The sequence below is a fragment of the Macaca thibetana genome, chromosome 5 (assembly GCF_024542745.1).
Source record: "Macaca thibetana thibetana isolate TM-01 chromosome 5, ASM2454274v1, whole genome shotgun sequence".
Taxonomy (NCBI): domain Eukaryota; kingdom Metazoa; phylum Chordata; class Mammalia; order Primates; family Cercopithecidae; genus Macaca; species Macaca thibetana.
In genome coordinates this window covers 80055502-80077456 of record NC_065582.1, presented here as the reverse complement: position 1 = coordinate 80077456, position 21955 = coordinate 80055502, and the positions used below count along the sequence as shown (strand labels likewise).

General features: G+C 38.5%; 2 protein-coding genes across 2 annotated transcripts in view; one reads left to right on the top strand and one right to left on the bottom strand.

Moving 5' to 3' along the window:
- MCUB (mitochondrial calcium uniporter dominant negative subunit beta) overlaps window positions 1-21955 on the top strand; it is a 1088652-nt gene that overhangs the window by 339025 nt on the left and 727672 nt on the right. The gene's annotated exons all lie outside the window — the stretch shown is intronic.
- The window catches only part of COL25A1 (collagen type XXV alpha 1 chain), a 490679-nt gene that overhangs the window by 107938 nt on the left and 360786 nt on the right, over window positions 1-21955 (bottom strand). The window contains exons 9-11 of the mRNA XM_050791058.1: window positions 12679-12738; window positions 11001-11108; window positions 8316-8351 (exon numbers count right to left, since the gene is read on the bottom strand). Coding sequence (XP_050647015.1) covers window positions 8316-8351; window positions 11001-11108; window positions 12679-12738 — 204 coding nt within the window. The remainder of the gene's footprint in view (window positions 1-8315; window positions 8352-11000; window positions 11109-12678; window positions 12739-21955) is intronic.

Here is a 21955-nt window from a genome sequence, read left to right as displayed (position 1 = left end):
CCATTGTCCTCATGAAAATCATTCTTTTAGTTATAACATGCATATTTATAAGCACATATATACTCCAAATAATCTATAACACATATATAAATATAAAAAGATGCAGGCCGGGCGTGGTGGCTCACACCTGTAATCCCAGCACTTTGGGAGGCCTAGGCAAGAGGATTGCTTGAAGCCTGGGCAATACAGCAAGCCTCCATCTCCATAAAACATAAAAATAAAAAAATCCGGGTATGGTGGTGCATGCCTTAGTCCTAGAAACTTGAGAGGCTGAGGCAGGAGGATTCCTTGAACCCGGGAGTTTGAGGCTGAGGTGAACTGTGATCATGCCACTGCACTGCAGGCCAGGTGACAGAGCAAGAACCTGTCTCTAAAACAAAACAAAACAAAACAAAAGAAGAAAAAGAAGAGCAATTTTATGTAATTCTGTTGGATTTATCCTGCCCAATCCTACCCTTGGGGCATAATGACATGACATCTATTGGGAGAAAAACATAAAGCTCATTTATTTGTACTAGAGCCTGATTTATTAATTGATTAACTCACATCATTCAGTCATTCTGTTTATTAAACACATTAAGTACCAAAAACTATTATATGATGTGATAAATGCTGTGAAGGAGGGGAGAAGACAGCTTCTAACTTAGCTTGGGGGAGTGTGAAAGTGTATGCATGTGTGTGAGGTTTCCTCAAAGGAGGTGACCAAGCAGAAGTCTATTTCTTTTTTAAGGCTCCACTCAGACACATGGATCCTGAACTTCCCTTCGATCTGGCAAGGAGCCTTTTGTCTTGAGCCCATGCTTTAAAGGGCCCTTTTCTGGTTGTGCTTCCCAGGGGGTTAGGAATCCATGGGTCTAAGAGAACATGCTTACCCGTACACATACCCTCCACCCTCAGCCCTACCAGCCCCCCAGCCACCTGACCTTCAGGTACTAAGGACTCTGGAATTCTCTGCCCCAGTGACTTGAGCTCACTTCAAAGACTCTGTGTTGCCTCTTCCCAGGCCTGTTCTTCTGAATGTGAACCATACCACTGGTGTGCACCATAACAAATTGGAAGAGAAGGCGAAGAGGTGGGTATTTTGAGGGGGATCGATGAAATTTGGTCCTGTGAGCATTCAAGAACCCTTTATAAAGTTAGAGCCTGAGTCTTATCAAGTTGAAGAATGGAGGAAGGTGTGGGAGAGAAGGGAAGCAGGCCAAGGATAGGGCTAGGGCTAGTTACAGCCCTCCTCGTGCCACCACACTGTGGCTTTGAACTCCAAGGAGGGCAAGAATTCTGGATTTGAACTTTCCAAGTCATCATGAGAATATATCTGTAAAGGTTGGAGGATAGAACATATTTTACTGAACAGTTTCATTAGGTTGGTTTATAACTTAAATATTTAGACACTTTGTATAAGGACTCCCATTTTTCCCCTTGCCCTAAAACTTGTACATTTGCCCTAAGTCAGCAAAGGTGAAGCACATTCAAACAGACTTAACTCTATTTTTAAAAATTTCTTCTTTATCTAATGATGAAATATGAGAATTTGATGAGACAGATCAATTATAACTTAGTTAATATTCTCATACAAGAATCACTTACTTTGCTTCAGTAGAGCTACAATAAGCTGAATTCTAAAGTTAAAAGCAGTGACAACTAGAGAAGTTGATTATGGTTTTGAGGAAGGAGACAATTTTTAAGACTTTCTTCTATTAAAAGCTTAGTATATGACTGTTCATTGCTTTTAATTATTTACAGAACATATATAATAGATACATATAATATGTATCTGTGCATTCATAATAGAAACAGAGCAGGATGACAGGACTTTAGAGTTGGAAGGGAACTCATACCGTTTAGTTTCACCATTCCTTACAGATGAGGAATCTAAGGCCTAGATACCTTAATTTGCCCAAATGATAGAACTTATTAGACCTTGAGTTTGAGCCACTGTAAAAAATAGTTAATATTAGAGCTGATTCACAGCCTAGAGGTCATTAAGGAAAACAAAATGAAGTAATGAGAGAGGAATACAGACAGAGTCATCTACTCAGCTGTTGAGACTGTCTTTCTGCTACATAATCATGCTTCTAAATCATTGTTGAAAATATTCCCCAAGATGACGTTTTGTTTCCAGGAGACAGAACCAGCTTCAAAGGAAAGTCAAACGTTCCTTCCTATCACCTCACTAAGCGACCTTTAGACACCTCTAGAGAAAAGTCTGTGCACAGAGGAATCAACACAGAGCAGGTCCCCCAAGGCTGGGGAGACACAGCTCCACTGTGTTGATTCTACGGCAAGACTCCCTGGAAGGGGTGGCAGGGCAGCACCAGAAATAGAAGGCATCACTTGTCTGCTTTCTCTGGTCCATTTGAAAAACACATTACAGGCTCTGGGCAAAAGTGCCAAGGAGGTGGGAAGAGCCCTGCAGGTGTGCCATTTATATGTACTTCATGGACAATCAGATTAAGGGAGGCTGATAAAGCATTAGAATGGTTGCTAAGGCATCTCAGCAGGCAGCGTGCACAACTGAAGGACATGCAGTTTTACCAAATAAGGTTTTGTTGTCAAAATTTTGTCTAATAACTAACTACAATTAGATGATTTCAGTCATTTTTGTTATTTGTGATTTGAAGGTTTGGGGGTCTTGTTTCCTCTGCCAGATCCAAATCGGGAAGTCTGCTGTTGTCTTTAGTGTCTGCCATCTGTTGATCAAGATAGCAGGCAGATCAAAGCACAGTGAAGGAAAGCCATGAGTTTTAGCAAATCCGTGGGATAGCAATACATTATAAATTGAACACATTTAAAGTAAACCTTTACATACTGGTTATTTCCATTTTATTTTAAATGCAACTGAAACATTCTCATGCTTATGTTATTAATTAATATTTTAAAAACATTATATTCACTTGACCCAAACGTATTAAATGTGTTTACAGGTAAAATTAAAATAAACTAAAAGTATCTGTAAACTGTTCGGACAAAAAAGTCCAAATTTCACTTTACGGCACTACAACAGCAAATATTTCTGAGTTTTGAACTCTCAGATACCACTAGGGCCCAATGAGGAACATTTTAAGTATTCTTATAATTCAGTAGAAGATAAATGAGTATGTTATGGAGTTTATATATATTTAGGGGAGGAGAAGAAAGGAATAAAGAGTTTCAGAACAGGAAAGTGATTTGGTCTCTGAAACCTTGGATATAGACAATTTGGGAGAAAAATAATATACATGAAACTGGAGCTATTTGGTATATCTTTTTCAATACCATCTATCTTTCATGCTTTTGAAAATTTCTGCATCTGTCAAAGAAAGAAACAGCAAGAATATCGAAAGGAAAGATACCTTTTAAAATACTATTTTAACAACGATTTAAATTTCTGAAGAACTGAAAGATAAAGATCATTTGTGCTAGGATTCAGAACTTGATCACTTCCAATTATGGTCATTCCTTTGTTTCATTCTTGGGTCTAGTTTTATAAGATACAGCAGCTCTCTCCTTATTTAGATGGAGTCAAATTTATTTAAGTGCAAGATCTGGGTTTTAAAAGCTTATCCTGAACTTCCTGGAAACCCAAAGGTCATGTTTGCAGAATAGATGCATGGCAGGATTAAATAAATGTGGACTGCATGAGCTGCAGGTTTTCCTTTTTTATTCTATCATAGATGCTGTTAATCATCAGATGACTACTTCTGCAATATAAACTATATATCTTAGATTATGAAAACTAATGCCCTACCTGATACACTCATAAAGTTTTTCAAGAGCTAATTTTAGATTGTTTCTAGCTTCTTCATTTCATCATCACAGACATTTTAAATTTATAACAATTCTCTAGCGCCTCTTAAGACCCTTATGTAAGCAAGCACTCCTCCATGACACAAACCAACAAATGTAGTGGGGTTTACATAATGTGAAAAAGATGAGAGTAGTGGTATTTATTATCTTTTGTTTGTCTTAATAAGTGGGTGAGAAGGGGAATGTTATGAAAAATTAATAATGTAAGAAGATACGATATATGTGGGATGGCTAAAACAACAACTACAAACAGGACACAAGCAATAAATTACACTCTTAATTGCAGTATTTGACATGTTGTAATTTAATTGGTAGCTATTATTCAACTGTTCTTAGCCCTTACATTTCTTACAGCAGCCTTTCTGTATGCCAAGTTATATCACCAGACATTTGTTTTAATAGTAATACTTCTCATTTATGGAACTCTTTGTGGTTCATAAAACATTTCATATTATCATTTCACTTGCTTCTCACCATAACCCAGTGAGACAGGTAGAATAGGAATTATTACCTACATTTTATAGATCAGTAAAAAGGATCACAGACTATAGTCATATACCACTAAGTAGTTCTAAAACCAGAACTACTGATACAATGTACTTTTCTCCCTAGCAGATTTCAGGTCCCCCCCCCCCCCGCCCACCCCCACAGTGTGTGAAAGAAAATTTCTAAGTTTCTAAGAAAAATTTCCTCCTCACGATTCCTCAAGGATCTAGAACTAGAATTACCATTTGACCCACCCATCCCATTACTGGGTATATACCCAAAGGATTGTAAATCATACTACTATAAAGACACATGCACACATATGTTTATGGCAGCACTATTCACAATAGCAAAGACTTGGAACCAATCCAAATGTCCATCAATAATGGACTGGATTAAGAAAATGTGGCACATATACACCATGGAATACTATGCAGCCATAAAAAAGGATGAGTTCATGTCCTTTGCAGGGACATGGATGAAGCTGGAAACCATCATTCTGAGCAAACTATCACAAGGACAGAAAACCAAACACCGCATGCTCTCACTCATAGGTGGGAATTGAATAATGAGATCACTTGGACACAGGGCGGGGGAACATCACACACCCGGGCCTGTCAGGGGATGGGGGCTGGGGGAGGGATAGCATTATGAGAAATATCTAACGTAAATGATGAGTTGATGGGTGCAGCAAAACAACATGCACATGTGTACCTATGGATCAAAGCTGCACATTGTGCACATGTACCCTAGAACTGAAAGTATAATAAAAATAATAATAAAAGAGAGAGAGAAAAAAGAAAAATTTCCACCTCATGGAAACTGCAGTTATATTTCTAGTATCCTCTTCTCTTTTTGGTATGAGTTAAAATATACAGGTGCTGTTCAAGTTAATAAATCATGATTTCTTTTTAAAAAGATAGATTTTTAGATTGGAGAAATATTCATCTTAAACAAACATAAAAAGTAGAAATTCAGTTTGCTGAGGAGAAGAATTAGAGGATTACACTGATTTGCAGAAAGATTCTGAATAGGATTTCTTTAAACAGCAAAATTCCCTGGAACATTCAAAATATGTTGATTCAAGAAAATCTAATTTATACAAAACTTTACAGGAATACATCTGGTATATAAATCCACACTCACCTGTAATTTACTCTAGAGAGAACAACTGAGTGATAATAATAATAACATACTCATATAGTTCTTCATTATATGTTTTAAAGTGCTTTCCCCTAATTTATTGCATTGTCTTTGGCAACCTTTTAAGGCGGTCAGAGAGAGTATTATTATCCTTTCTTCACAGATGAGAAATTGAGAGGTTAAGTGACTTGCCCAAGGTCAGACGGACATTCATTCATTTACTGCTATCAGAATGATGTAGTCAAGTACCGGGGTAGTCAAGGAAATATGGTTCTTCCTCCTATTTTTTTAAACAAGCTGTGAAAGCCATTAAAACAGAGGTAGATGATCTCACAAATACAATGTTGAATGAAAGAAGCCAGACACAAAAGTGTACATACTGTAGGATTCGATTACTATGAAATTCAAATGTAGGCAAAACTAATGTATAGTGACAGAAGTCAGGGTGGAGGTTACCTCTGGGGTGGCAACTGGGGGTAAAGAAGGGTTTAAGATAATGTCCTCATTCTTGATCTGGTTTGTATATAGTTTGTTCACTTGGTGAAAATTCACTGGGATATACACTATAATTTGTCACTTTTCTTTATATACATTAAAGAAGTTTTCTCTTTGAAAGGAATCTTACATCTTTAAAAACAGTAATTTTTAAATGCCATTTAGATCACTTAATCTACATATCCTTGAAACATTTGTCATTTCCAGTAGGTTTCTTAAATGCATTTAAAAAATAAGAACATGCACTAAATTATAAGAGTTTAAAGAGTCAAGAAAAGTTTGTAGAAAAAAAAGCCCAGGACTGTTTCACCTGAGAAAGTTTTGATATGAAATGGGAACTGGAGCATGCTAAGATAATAATGCAAGTGATTTAGGATCAGGTCAAACATTTGTATTTAACTATGTCAAACTGGAAATGGTAAGCAAATGAGATTATATTGTTATTCACACAGTATATCCTGGAGAGCATATGTAATATGTAAGAGAGAATTCCTTGAGTGGAAGATGATAATTTTAAAAAATATATCCATTTTATTTCAGAATATGGTACATTAGGATGCTGTATTAGCTATCAGGGAAAAAAGCCAATGCCAGCGATAAAAATCTGAGTAGTCTGTGCACACCTGGAGACAAACAAAGGCTCCTGAGAAGCCCACATAGCTTTTGATATAAGAATATATGGGAAGAATGTGTTTTCACCATTTTCCAGGACAAAAATTACATGTACTTTCAATTGCTTAAATTAATTTCAAAATTTATATTGTAGTTCTCCCAGAATTCCTCATACTCTATAACTCCATACCACTGAGAGCTAACGCTGCACTTGTATGCAGTTACCACTGATGACAAAGGTTTTAAGTTTTACATATAGACTCTTTTCCGTTCCTTCCACTTTTTTCTTTTTTAAACAAAAACCATTATATCACCAAAAATTATCTGTATCGGCACGGTGGCTCACGCCTGTAATCCCAGCACTTTGGGAGTCCGAGACAGGTGGATCACAAGGTCAGGAGATCAAGACCATCCTGGCCAACATGGTGAAACCCCATCTCTACTAAAAATACAAAAATTAGCCAGGCGTGCACATGCCTGTAGTCCCAGCTGCTCAGGAAGCTGAGGCAGGAGAATCACTTGAATCCGGGACGCGGAGGTTGCAGTGAGCCGAGATCACGCCACCGCACTCGTCTGGGTGACAGAGCAAGACTCCATCTCAAAAAAAAATAAATGTAAAATAAAATTGTTTCTTGATATTACGGGTCAGGAACAGAATTTCCAGGCAGTGGATGAGATCTGGACCCGGGATGCTTTCATTTCACCAGGGATCCTGCAAAGGCAGCTGTACCTACAGCTGACTTCCCAGGAGAGCTGCAAATGCATCTCAAGCCCAAAGAAGCCTTGCTGATTCCTGACTCTATGCGTTAGTTTCACTAGGACCTACCTGTTTTTTAAATATATATATATATTTAGAAACAGGGTCTCACTGTGTTGCCCAGGCTGGTCTCAAACTCCTGGGCTCAAGTGATCCTCCCCTCCCTGGCCTCCCAAAGTGCTAAGTTTCCAGGTATGAACCCCCGTGCCCAGCCTAACATTATGCAGGATGGACAGTGTCAAGCTGATTGTGGTCACCTGTTGGCAACCCGGCACTCTCTGGGCCCACTCCTTCAGTATCCAGGATGAGTGTGAGCCCTCTTCTGGCATTTGGGTTATTAGAGAATTACCCTGTGCTTCCCAACAGTGTTCACATCGTAACAGATTAGAGAGGCAGTTCAGGAGACAGAGAGGAGGGGACAGGAAGAGGTAGGTTGAAGGAATTCCTAACCAAACATCTTTTCTACCAGCAAAAGATAAAGAAATCATGGGGAACTGGGACCTGTGTGTCTATGAGTAAGTCCATGTGGAATCATGTCAGGACCTTTTTTGTTTGTTTGTTTGTTTGTTTTTAAATGACAGAGAACCAAAAGGCACAGCAATTTTTCTCTGGATAGAGATGTTCAACGGTAGAAAAACTCTGAATCGCTGTGCAAAGTTTCCTGTGCGAATTCATTTAGTCAGACCTGATCCCTTTGAAAATGGGATTTCCATTTCTATTTAAGCTAATAGGCATGCCCCTAAATTTAATCTCTCTTACAGCAGAGTCACTTAATTAATTCTCTCCTTTGGCCTGCAGCATCTCTGTCGCTCCCCACACCTGGAATCTCTTTCTTTTTCTCCTGCATCAGCAATGTAGATATGTAGTCTTATGACCCTTAGCATGTAGTAGATAGGCCATATTACTTTTAACTTTTACTAATTTTCACTTTTTTATTATAGTCTGTCATATGACAGATATATTTGTCACACATAATCTTGACCATAGTTTTAAACAACCTGGCTTAGTATAGAAAAAGATAAATTGAGATACTTGCCATCAAGCCTTGTTCTCCTGGTTTTCCTGGTTCACCCTTAAAAAAGAATAGTGATAATTTTAGTAATGCTGTAAGTATTTTTAAAAAACCCTTCAATCATTTTTTTTCTTTGACTGGGGCATGTAAATGTCAAGTATATTTCTTCAGGTTAAATAGAGGAATGTAGCACATTAAAAGAGAGCTAATTTCCCTTCTACAAATAAACTTTACAAATTTAGGGTTTAATAAAATTAGTCTAGATTATCATGTCTTCTTTAGGATGACATAAAGATAAGGACATGGTGTCTTTATGAGAACTCAGAACTTTCATACATAGGACAGAGAGACAATTGCTCTTAGTACAGGTGTTTAATAAAATGAGCAGAGACTGATGTTAAACTTTGGTCTTCCTGGATTAATGATGGCTGAAGTAACATGTTTTATTAAATTTGATACAGAAAATTACACTATATCATGACATTATCATTTTCTTATATTCAGATTGATATAGAATTATCATATTTTATTGTCATAATGACAGTCATTGGCTAAAAATATTTTTTGTCTTAAAATGCCAATGAATATAGATATTGCTGGTCTTTCAAAATCAATATTTCACAGTTTATTTTTATAGTCTTCTTCTAGCAAGGTATGATGACACATGCCTGTAATCTCAACTATTTGGGAGGCTGAGGCAGGAGGACTGCTTGAGTCCAGGTCTTTGAAGCTATAGTGTGCTATGATGGCATCTGTGAATAGCCACTGCACTACAGCTTGGGCAACACAGCAAAGACCTCATTGCACACAAAAAAAATCTTTTTGTACTTTGGGAGGCCGAGGTGGGCGGATCACCTGTGGTCAGGAAATCGAGATCATCCTGGCTAACATGGTGAAACCCCGTCTCTACTAAAAATACAAAAAAATTAGCCGGGCGTGGTGGCGGGCGCCTGTAGTCCCAGCTACTCAAGAGGCTGAGGCAGGAGAATCACTTGAACCTGGGAGGCAGAGGTTGCAGTGAGCTGAGATCACGCCACTGCACTCCAACCTGGATGACAGAACGAGACTCTATCTCAAAAAAAAAGAAAAAGAAATCTTTCTCTAGCAGTCATCATAGTACATATAAATAAACTCTGAGACCATATATAGTTCAAGTTATATTTTTGAAAATTTTAAAACAAGTTAATTTGTCCTATGTGTGGATAGCTCCATTTCTTACTTACATGAATAAACTATATTTGTTTAAAGAATGATATAATTTTGGATTATGTGGTTTGTCATACCTTTAAATTTTTTAAAAGTAATTTATATCTTGAATTTGAGTATAGTATATAATGCTCAATGATCTGACTAATGTACCATCAAAATGGTTTTAACTACTTTTTGAAGAGACACCCATTGTATTTCTGTGGCAACCAGCAATCAATGGGACAGCTTTAAATATCCCTAAAGCTGTGGATCTCTCTGCCTTTTGGAATATCATCATGAGAAAAAGCAAGGCATTAGAAGACAGCTATAGAATTCAACCACTGTCTTTGGAGGTTGAGTGAAAGCAGTCCTAACAACTAGCAAATCATATGTTGAAAGACAATTCCACATTTTATATCAACAAATTCACAGCAGCTTTCAGAAAAGGACACAGGCTTATGAGGCTGTCTCAGAAGTTTTAAAGTATGCTATATTCTTATAAAGAGTCATTATTTCTAAAAATGCATAAATATATGCATATAAAAATGAAAGAAAATATACCAAAACATTAATGAGTATTGTAATTATTTACTTTTTTGGTTTTATTTTCAAAATTTTCTGCTTTGTGGATAAATATTTTCATTATTATTATGTACCACAAAAATACTATGAAAATAATTTGTTAAATAAATACACTTAATAAATAATTTAATCCAGTAATAAACCTTAATTTCTAGTCCTAAAGTCATAAAATAAATCTAAAATTTTTGACCTTTTCCATATATTTCTTTTAATTGCTGGGTTGCCTCTGAAACCAAACCATTTATCTTCTATGTTTTACTACTATATCATTGACACTTGACCAATCTTTGTAGCCAAGTATTGAGATTACTTTTAAATTATTTCTATGAATAAGCCTTACATACAAAAGACAAATGATATTTAAACCATACCCACTGATGTTTTAACCATTCATTTTACGGTTATTAGCAATTTTGGGGGTTCAAGTTATTTATAAGGGAATAAATATTAGAACATTTTACTTCCTCTACTTTCCATAAATAGTATAGGACTTTATTGGTCTGCTATTGAACCTTTGGAAAATGTTATTAGCCTCCTACTTAGTTTTTCAGACTAATCTCCCATTTAAACTAAAGGCCCCGGTGCACACTATGGCAGTCAGGTTACACCTGGGATTGGGCAACTCCAATCACAGACTTCTTGAGGCTTCCCTCAAAAACAGTTTAGTGGCTGCCTCCAGGTGTCTCTTGTGGTTTGCTTGGATCCCCAGTGGATTAAGTGGCAAAGAGGAATGCAGCTGGGAGCGCCCTATGCTGCTTGGGGACTTTCCCATCATCTCACTTCCCTCAACCCACTCCACTCATCATCCCGTTTCCCTCAACCCACTCCACTCACTTGACCCCCTGACCTGATGCCCCTCACCACCCTGCTCCACCCTAGTTCTCAGCCCTTAACACGAAACAAAACGTGTGAGAATAAGTGATCTAAAAAGTGACTCACAGGTACTCCTGGCATTCCACGGGGGCCATCTTTCCCTGTGTCCCCAGGTGGCCCTCTTGGGCCTGGAGGGCCGGGGGGTCCTGGAGGCCCTGCCTGTCCTTGGTCACCCTGTGATGGAGAAAGGAACAGACCAGCAATAACCATGAAAGATAGACTCAGGTCTTCTTTTCAGCACCTTAAATTTGCATTATCTGATCCACATTTACACTATGAAAAGAACCAGAACAACCACAAATATAAAGCCTGTAGGCAATTTGCCTCCCAGCAGGGAGCAAATAAATATTCACGCTGGGTGACTGAGTAGATGCTATTAAAATCAAAGCAGCTCAGGAACCAGCACTTCCATTCTTTGAAATAGTGTATATGTTACCACTACAGTCAGAGCTGGTATAAAATGTGTGAATTACTTTATCCATAACACTGCATCAGTTGTATTCACCTCATTTAATAAAATGGCTGCCTTTATAGTTAGACAAATGTGTTTACTTTTTCATACCCTATAAAATTAAGCATATGAGGCTCCCATCATATTGCATAATAATTTATAAATTACCAAAGCTAGAGAGCTTAGAAACTGGATCTGTTAGTAGCTACAATTTAAAATTTTTTAATTAAGAAAAAATTAGATAGGCTTTTAGTATCTTTTTTGGTACTTGTATCTAACATTTCAAACAAAAGCAGCTGACTAAACGTAATTTTGTTTGAGGATATTTCCAAATAAATACCCACCCACCGCCCACACCCCACCCATCACAGATAAACGGTAAAGCAATAGGTATACAGAGCAATAACCGATGTAAAGAAGAAATCAGACTTCAGCAAGAATAAGCACTACCTTAATCAGGCGGCGTTTAATGAGCTGCTGATCAGCAGAGAGAAACCCATGATTGATTTTAGGAAACACCATCTGATCAGTCAGGTGAGGTCAAAGGTTGAAGTTCAGAGATGAGAGAGTTGAAGAATAGACATCAGAAGGCCCCAAGAAAGAAATAAAGATATACACATTAGACTTATAATGATTATTAAACAAAATAGAACTGGCACTTATGTCTAACGTTAGACCCACTGATTCTTCTCGAAAGAAATATCCTGAAATGCGATGCTGAGACCAGATCTTCAGTGGTAATGAACATTTTTTGTGCTTCATCATTTCACTGTGGACGTTGGATCTTTTTAATGTAGTTTATTCCCAGAAGCAGGTAAGCAGGTGCACCCCTGCATTCTTCACTCTGAGCAGAAAGTCTAGAGACAAAATGCCAGTTCCATTTCCATCAGACTTGTCAACCAGCATAATGTGACGTGAACTTGACTGCCATTTTATTGACACCCGAAGTCCAGAGAGAGTACTTAGGATTATTTAATTGACTGGAAAAATATTACAGAGCATTAGAATGCATACAAATTAAGCCATCAAGGCATGGCATGGTTTTAGATCGCTATGCCCACCTCTCTTCACAGTACCTGTTTGACGTCAATATCCTCCTCTCCAGTATGCTCAGGATATACCCTCTTAATAGACATTTGACCTCAATGATGCAAGTGGAGTCCCAAGTGCCCAGTAACTTGACATATATGATGAGAGGAAGCCAACGGGCTCGGTAAGCCAATTGAATGGTTCCTGCTCACGCTTATGCTGATTGCATTTCTGACTACACAGGCATGAGTAACAACCACAAACCTTGACGGTGAGGATCTGATTACTGTGCAGGGCAGCAACTGTGGGGAAGCCTGGCAGGCCCTATGGACGTAGCACAGCACCAAAACAACACAACATAAAACGTCACACAGACATTTCACTGGGGGACAAACAAAACAAGCACATACCTAGCGCCTCCCTTCCCTGGTTCTAAGTCTTGCCTCGTCTGACACACCATAAACAAAATTAGACACATGAGGCCCCAAAATAAACCTTTTTTTTTTTTTTTTCAGATGAAGTCTCACTCTGTTGCTCAGGCTGGAGTGCAGTGGCCTGATCTAGGCTCACTGCAACCTCCACCTCCCGAGTTCAAGCAATTCTCCTGCCTCAGCCTCCCTAGTGCTGGGATCACAGGCGTGCGCCACCACGCGCAGTGAAGTTTTGTATTTTTAGTAGAGACGGGGTTTCACCATGTTGGCCAGGCTGGTCTCCAACTCCTGACCTCAAGTGATCCACCCACCTCGGCCTCCCACAGTGCTGGGATTACAGGCGTGAGTCACCATGTCCAGACTTTTTTTTTCCTTTTTTTTTTGAGACGGAGTCTTGCTCTGTCACCTAGGCTGGAGTGCACTGGCACAATCTCAGCTCACTGAAACCTCTGTCCCCAGGGTTCAAGTGATTCTCTGTCTCAGCCTGCCCAGTAGCTGGGATTACAGGCATGTGCCACCATGTCCAGCTAATTTTTGTATTTGTAGTAGAGACTGGGTTTCACCATGTTGGCCAGGCTGGTCTCAAACTCCTGCCCTCAAGTGATCTGACCGCCTCGGCCTCCCAAAGTGCTGGGATTACAGGCATAAACCATCATGCCTAGTCAAACCAATAATTTCCTAAAGCATGGAATGGGGAAACTGAGAGCTCATGGTCATTGAGCCTGGGGCAGGTACAACGGGATCTGTGTCTACACGGTGTAAAGAGTTTGCTACATGGAGCATTTCTGGAATCTTACAAAATTACAACATCTTAATTACAAAATGTTAGTACAAAATGGAGATAACTATAGACACTGTTATGAAAACCACACTGTAATTTCCCTCCATTGACATTCTGTTTACAGCTCAGGATATACAATACATGTATTAATTCTTTTTTGGACAACAACGGGGAACAAAATTTTGCCATCAGATCATACTTATTCCCCAGAATAAACACAGTACACCTCACAAAATACAGTCTTGCCACCCACATATCAAAATTTCTCTCTCCAATCATATGATGAATCTCAGAACTCTCCTGTTTCAGGAATTCACGCAGAGGTGGTGGATGAAAATCTGTCTCTTATAACATGTGTATTTCATGTCAGGGGGATTTATGGTCACACTCTGCAGTAATCACTTCTGTCACATAACTTTTCCGAAAGAACTTGACAGTTCACACAACCCCTTAATGCAGAAAAGCAGTTTTGAATTCCTTGAGAATACGGAGAGATGTTTTAGAGACTCGTTCTTCAATAACTTGTGCTAACTCCTCCTCACAGGCGTTATCAATTGGTTAAGTCTGAGAGAGAAATTTTGCCTTTGTTCTATTTCTTTTCTAAGAACATGTGAAACTAAAGCCTTTTATTCCTTTTTTTCCCAAAACACACACACACACACACACACACACACACACACACACACACACACACACAGAGAACATGTTTACCAGTTTACCATACAAATAAAATAAACAACAACCACAGCAATACATGGCCTGGGCTCTCTCTCTTCCCACCCAAATTTATCTTGCAGATATTTTTAGGAAAGCCCAGGAAATTTCTACATTTTTAGTTTTATTAGTTTTGTGAATATTTCACCCCCCACATGCCTCACATTAGAGATATGTTTTTCATTTTAAGAAAGGCAGAAAAATTAGTTTGTAGTCTGAAGACACTTCTTCAGCTCTAATGCCTTTGATTCTCAGTCTTCAGGACTACAACTTCTCAGGAAGCAAAACAGAGAAAATCTTATCTTTTGCCAAGTCCGTTCTGATAAGGCTATTAAGTGGCTCCGTAGTTTTGAGGTGACCTATGTCCTCTTTTTCTTCTCTCTAAATACAAGTCCTTTAAATATACATTCTGCATAAATTCAGAAATGCTACAAGTTGGAAAACAGATGTATACAATTTGCTTTTGTTTTACTATGGAATATGAGTTTAAAATGTTATTAGATGGTAATGTGCCAGCATCTTTCCATCTGTGACTCATTAGCCCTATATTACACAGTCAGAATTTTATATATAAAGCTCATATTTATGTAACAAAGAACAAAAACAGATACAAACAAGAAGTCTATGAGGGATCAGAATCTTGATTAGTGGCGATAAATCATAATGTCACTTGAAACAGGATTATCTAACAAAATAATTTTAAATTAAAAACCTTTTAGCAGCACACATGGTAGGCCTTACAAATATTTTGAAATTTGAATGTAAAAATAAGTCACTTCTTGTACTCATGTCTGAGCATGACCAGCTTTCTATTTGATCATATTTTCAAAATGCTCACACACACACACACAAAGTCTCAAGTTGTATAACTCCTTAGTTTGGGTTCCAATTTTAATGAGATCTAAAGAGAGAAGTGGATAGGCAATTCTCACCTCAGAAAGATCTTTTTCCTCAAACAGAATAATCCCTATTTGAGGAAGCTAATTTATAATCCTTAATCATCTTGACTGTGAAAATGCTACCAATTAGGTGTTTAGAGCTACATTTTAAAGATTTCATTAGCATGCCAGGCAAAATAATTTTTCAGGAGTTTACGTGTAGCAAAGTAAAAAGGGGACATGTGGACGGATTCTCTTAAATGCTAACAAAAATCCCATGATTTGGGCTGCAATGTCCTAGGACCCTGTGCGTTTCAAACTGGGGTAAAAGTAACCCTGAGAGTATATGCTGGTGTCCTACAGAGTGTTTCAAAGCAATAACAAATATGGTCCATCCTCCTAAAAAAGTCTATTCAATTAATGGCAAATACATTTAAACATTATTATGTAAAGCAAACATTGATATATTATAGGGTTATAGCATTCAAAATTGGACACGTTTTAAAAATTTCCACCATTTGATGGTGGTAAAAAAATCCCATTTCACAGGGGCTGCCTCCAGATCCTAGGTAGACACTGACTCTGCTTCTTGTGTGAGTTCTTTGGAGGGTTGGTTTCTAAAGTACAGGTGTTGACACCTATCCTCAGTACAAGTGTTGACACCTTATGGCTTTGTGTGGCCACACCTGCTAGGCTTCTCTAGCCGCTCATACAGAGGATACAATTTTTATTAACTATACCATTTTTTCCCACAGTATCATTAGTCATATCCTTTCTAAACAAATAAAATGGACATACTTTACTTGGTTTTGCATCTCAGAAAGTTTGCCTGGTACACAGACGGTTTGAGTGGGTGTGGAAAAACAAATGTGTCTCCAGAAAAATATGGAGAAAAAAATCCAGGAATATTGAATATTGAATACTGAATATTGAAATAATTTTTGTTATTGTTGTTATTTTTTGAGATGGGGTCTGACTCTGTCGCCCAGACTTGAGTGTAGTGGTGCGATCTCGGCTCACTGCAACCTCTGCCTCCCGGGTTCAAGCAATTCTCCTGCCTCAGCCCCCCTAGTAGCTGGGACTACAGGCATGCACCACCATGCCCAGCTATTTTTTTGTATTTTTAGTAGAGATGGGGTTTCACCATGTTGGCCAGGCTCGTCTCGAACTCCTGACCTCAAGTGATCTGCCCACCTCAGCCTCCCAAAGTGCTGGGATTACAGGCGTGAGCCACTGTACCCGGCCTGAAATAATTTGTACACATTTTCACCCCCAAATACTTTGAATTATTAAGAAATCAGATGAATAAGAGCTGTAAAACTACCATATATAACTCATTTTTTTCCCTCCTGAGAGCATAAAGCCTCAGACAGCTTCATGAATCTTCATGACATTCTGTGAAGTAGGCAACCATCTCACAACCAGTATTTTGACATCATGACAGGAAAGGCTATATCTCCCCCTTCATTACCAACTAGAAGAAACAATGCAAGCCTACCCCAAAGGGATATTGAACAAATAAATAATTCATAAGAAATGCTTCTAACTACTTAGAGGCCATACATTCAAGGTGTTACTGTCATTTTTATTGTGTACTCAGTAATAATGAGTATTATAAGATTATAAATAGTGAGAAAATTTTGTGCTTTCTCAAACGTATTCAGTAAGGCAATGATAGAGCCAGAAATTCAATCCAGGTCTTCTGATTCTAAACTTTGTCATTATGCAATTTATGTGTTTATAATTTTCTTCTACCTGCTTTACAGTTGAAATATTAGAAAGCTTAAAAATTGACTAACATTCAACAATATTTAGAAAGCGTCTGTTGAGCACCTTCTGCACAACATTCACTATGCCACACTCTGGGGATTGAATGGTGAGCAAGATCCCATGCTCACAGGGTTTACCATCTAGTGGAGAAATAGAAATAAGCTGGCAGTTGTCATACAGAGTGACAAGTATTATGGTGGAGAAGTGGGGGGGGCTACAAAGAAAATAAAATGTGCACTAGACACATGTTTCAGGAGCCATGGAAGACCTCCCAAGCCAGGTGAAGTAGAGGCCGGAGGTTGGTACAGGAAGAGTAAAACTAAAGATAGACCATTTAGGAAGGTATGACAATAGTCTAGCTGTGAGATTGTGTCTTAGAACTGGAGGAAGGACAAATCAATTGTTTGAATTGTTATTAAGGAAGTCGAATTTGTAGGACTTGTAACTTGGCTGAGAATATAAGGGTAAATGAGGAGCACAGAATGGTCCTAGGTCTCTAGCTTGGACAATGGAAGGATAGTAGAGGGAACACAAAGAAAAGGCTTTCTGGGATAGGCAGGTAGTTATGAATGATGAATTCAGCTACAGGTTTGCTGAATTTGAGATGTCTGTGGACAGCCAAGGGGCAGCAGTTGGACATGCATATAGAACAGAAGAAAGGTGAGAAATGACTAGGCACGGTGACTCATGCCTATAATCCCAGCACTTTGGGAGGCTGAGGCAGGCAGATCATGAGGAGTTCGAGACCAACCTGGCCAACATGGTGAAACCCCGTCTCTACTAAAAATACAAAAATTAGCTGGGCATGGTGGCAGGTGTCTTAATCTCAGCTACTCGGGAGGCTGAGGCAGGAGAATCATTTGAACCCAGGAGGCAGAGGTTGTAGTGAGCCGAGATCACGTCATTGCACTCCAGCCTGGGCAACAACAGCGAAACTCCGTCTCAAAAAATAAATAAATAAAATAAAAAATTAAATAAATAAAAAAGAAAGAAAGACAGGTGAGAATTATGAGCCATAGGGATATGCGAAGTCACCTCGGGAGGTTGTAGAGAGGGCAGTCCTAGGAAAGAACCCTTCAAAAGACTTAGGTTTAAGGGATGAGCAGAGGAAGAGGCAACCACAAAGAAGATGAAAAGGAGTGGCTATAGAAGCAGGAGGAATGGTAATTCTCCTCACAAAAGTTCTAGTCAGGCAAATGACTCAAAATGATAGATGCACATACTTTACTTTGCTGTTTATTGCATCATCAATAATGCTGCCTAAATCACATAAATGACTCATAACAAGAACAGGTTAACAATGGTCAGTGTCACTGACAATGGCTGATCATTGATCAGCACAAGGGAGTGTACCTGAGGTTGCAGGGCTATGGATGAAAAGATAATTATTTTACTTACAAAGAGTCAAAGGGTCCCAATAGCAAGTCATATTAAATAAAAAATATGCATTATGCTGAGAAATGAAATCTCCAAGTTTCTCCATAATGTAAATACTATCATGATTCTGTTTGCCCAAAATACATCATGCATTACAACACGACCATTACAGTGGGCATGTGTGCAGCATAAATAGAGATAAATACTCCTCAAAGTTGATAAAATAATTTCTAGCTAAGAGAGACCAGATGGGGAAACACTATAATAGGATACAAAAATATTTAGGTAAAAGAATTGCTTCAGTTTAGCAGAAACTGTTAGAAGGCTAAATTAAGAAAGAAAAGAATTTAAGAGAAGGAAATCTGCAACTAGATCATTCCATATTGCAGTAGATGGTATAATTTATCTGTCTGAAAAGAAAAATCAACTATATAAAGCTAAACAGCTAAAGGAATTTTTGAACAATCATGCAGTATAAGAACTGGAGCCTGTGGAAATCAGAAGTTATAACTGATGGTAAAAGATTGCCTCATAGTAGTATTAATTATGGGAAGAATTAGCCTTCTGTAGTTGAATATAATATTTTCAACTGGCTCAAAAAATTACTATTTTTCTATTTTATTGATACTCTAAATTCTATTCTACTACATTTTCTCATAAATTTTAACCCTAGTCACTCCAGGAATTATCTTTTTTTGTCTATAAATGGTAAGTGTAAATTTTACAAGTTATTTGAATATAATATTTTCAACTTGTTCAAGAAGTTACTATTTTTTTATAGATACTCTAAATTCCATTCTACTATGTTTTATCATAAATATTAACCCTAGCCAGTCCAGGAATTATCTTTTTATACGTCGATGATAAGCGTAATTTTACAAGTCATTTGGAAGAAAAACGAAACAATGCAATCTCTGTATTGACAAATGTCATTAAATACTGTAGCTACTAAAATGCTAAGTAAGTGAAGACAGCCTGCAAAAGATCTATGAATAAGAAGACAGCAGATAAACTTCAACACTGGCAAGTGCAAAGTATTAAGAAAAGTGCCTAAACTACTCATATAGTGCCGAAGGCTCTACTTGTTGTATATAATCTATTAGGGGATTCCAGGGCTTGTTGTAAAGTGTTCCCTAATGACATACAGCTAAGAAAGGCCAATAGAAGATGAGACCCCATGAAAAGAGGTAGAATTCCTGAAGAAGGTTTTTCCTGATCTGAGTGAACCAGAGAAGTATAGACACAGGATACAGGGAAGAAAAATAAAGCAGCCTTGAAGTCTGGGAAGATGTACAAAAATAAAACTGTATTGATTTTATTTATATATACTCTGCTAGAACTGGATCAGAGCTATTCTCTACAAATAAACATCAAGAGAGCAGTCCGGTCTTAGGGTTTCTTAATAATAATTAAAATAATAAATAATGACAATGGTGATGATGGTATTAATAGTGGTTAAGGCTTATATGATACTTCCTTTGCGTGAGGTATTCTTCTAAGAGTTTTATAAATATTAACTTTTTTAATCCTCACACCAACTACTTGACAGATGAGGAATTTGAGACACGAAGAGGTGAGGGGTCTCGCCCACCCATCTGTAAGTGGCAGAGCCACGAGTCACCCCCTGGCCACCTGCTCCAGTGTCAACCATCTTAACCAGCATATTTTCCATAAATTTTTCTTTTTTTTTATTTTTTTGAGACTGAGTCTTACTCTGTCACCCAGGCTGGAGTACAGTGGCACAATCTCGGCTCATTGCAATCTCCGCCTCCTGGGTTCAAGTGATTCTCCTGCCTCAGCCTCCCAAGTAGGTGGGACTACAGGCATGCAGCACCACACGCCCAGCTAATTTTTTTTGCATTTTTAGTAGAGAAGGGTTTTACCATGTTGACCAGGATGGTCTCAATCTCTCGACCACATGATCCGCCCACCTTGGCCTCCCAAAGTGCTGGGATTACAGGCATGAGCCACCGTGTCCAGCCCCATATCTTCCATAAATTTTTCATAGTCTCTGAATTTCATTTTCACTTATTCATTTATTCAATAAGAATTTAACACAATTGCACAATGACCAAGGCAATATTTGGACATTGGGATTAGAGCCGTAAACAAGATAGACCTTATACCAGGCCTTATGGAGCTTAGAATGTATGAAGGCAGGTAGACATGAAACAAGCAACTTCAAACGTGGCTGGGATCTCTTTTGCTAACATTTATCCATGCTCTTTTTCTCTTGTATTTTTTCATTTCCTCCCCACTCCTTCATCAAGCTCTTAGATGACCCTTTGCTTAGGGCCTCAGAGGAGGCATAAGGAGGCAGAGTGCAAGACGTAACTTGTCTACCAACATTTCTAGAAATGAAAAATACCTAGAAAGACACTCCCCCAAACTAGAAGTGAGGAAAGAGATCTGTAGTCTCCGAGAGCGCAGAGGGACCTAAGCTCTGCTTCCCAGCAGCACTTCCAGGAAAGCAACACCACAAAGAAATGGCCATGTGGCATGTCAGATAGACATGTGTGAGCAGGCTTGCAAAGGATTCCCCCGCCTGAAGTACCGCACAGAAGTAGCAGAAAGATTCCCATGCCCCATAGGTGCAGTCGTGACACACTAGGAGACCCTTGTGGCTAGCCACTCTCAAAGGGCAACGATACTTTTCCTTCCTGAGACTTCCGCCTAGATGAACACTGGAAAAAAATAGAAAATATATTTTCCTTTTCTAAAGACATACTGAATCAACACTTGGTATATAGAGATTAGGTTCTATTTTAGGAACTCTCCCTGGAGATGTAGACTCTGTTCTTCAATTTGGGCAAGGTCAAGACAAGGGCAATGGCAAAGGGTTGTAAGGATTCCTGTGGGAGGTCAGATTGATGAGAACAAGAGGGATGAACTAAAACATGCATTCCTTCGTGTGACAAAGTTCTCTGGAATACATGCTATACGCCAAGTACAGTGAAAGAAGCTGCAGGGGTTCAAATCTAATGGGGGAGAGGGAATTGTCATATGAATGTCAATCCACATGGAAAATGTGTTAAATTAGTGCTCTGGTTAGAGGAGCAGGCAGTACTTAAGCTTATTCTGTCTGAGGACTGGAGTAAGACTCCCATAAAGGTAGAAATTAAGACATGTGAAGATGATTAGGATCCTGGTATTGCAGTGAAGTGTGGACTGGAGGCCTCTGGAGGAAGGTATTCCAGTCTGTAGCACAGTGAACAAAGGAGAAGGTACACTCAGGAAATTCTGATAAGGTGAGTTTGGCTGTGGTGAAGCACACACATTTTAGATAAATGCCTGGAAAAATTAATAGGGCACAGATGTGGGAGGTCTTAAAAGAAGCTTCAAGAGTGAAGTAGTGGAAAGCCATGAAGGTTTTTATACAACGAAGGTGCCATGCCATGTGAGTACGAGGAAGACAATTCTGACACAGTTAGAGAACAGATTAAAAACCCAGATATGGTTCATGATCCTTCATCTGCAGTTCCAAAATCCAAAGTCCCCGAAGATAAATATTTTTTCTTTTTTTAATTTTTTTTCTCCTTCCTACCTCTCTCTCTCTCTCTCTCTCTCTGTCTCTCTGATGGTGTCTCACT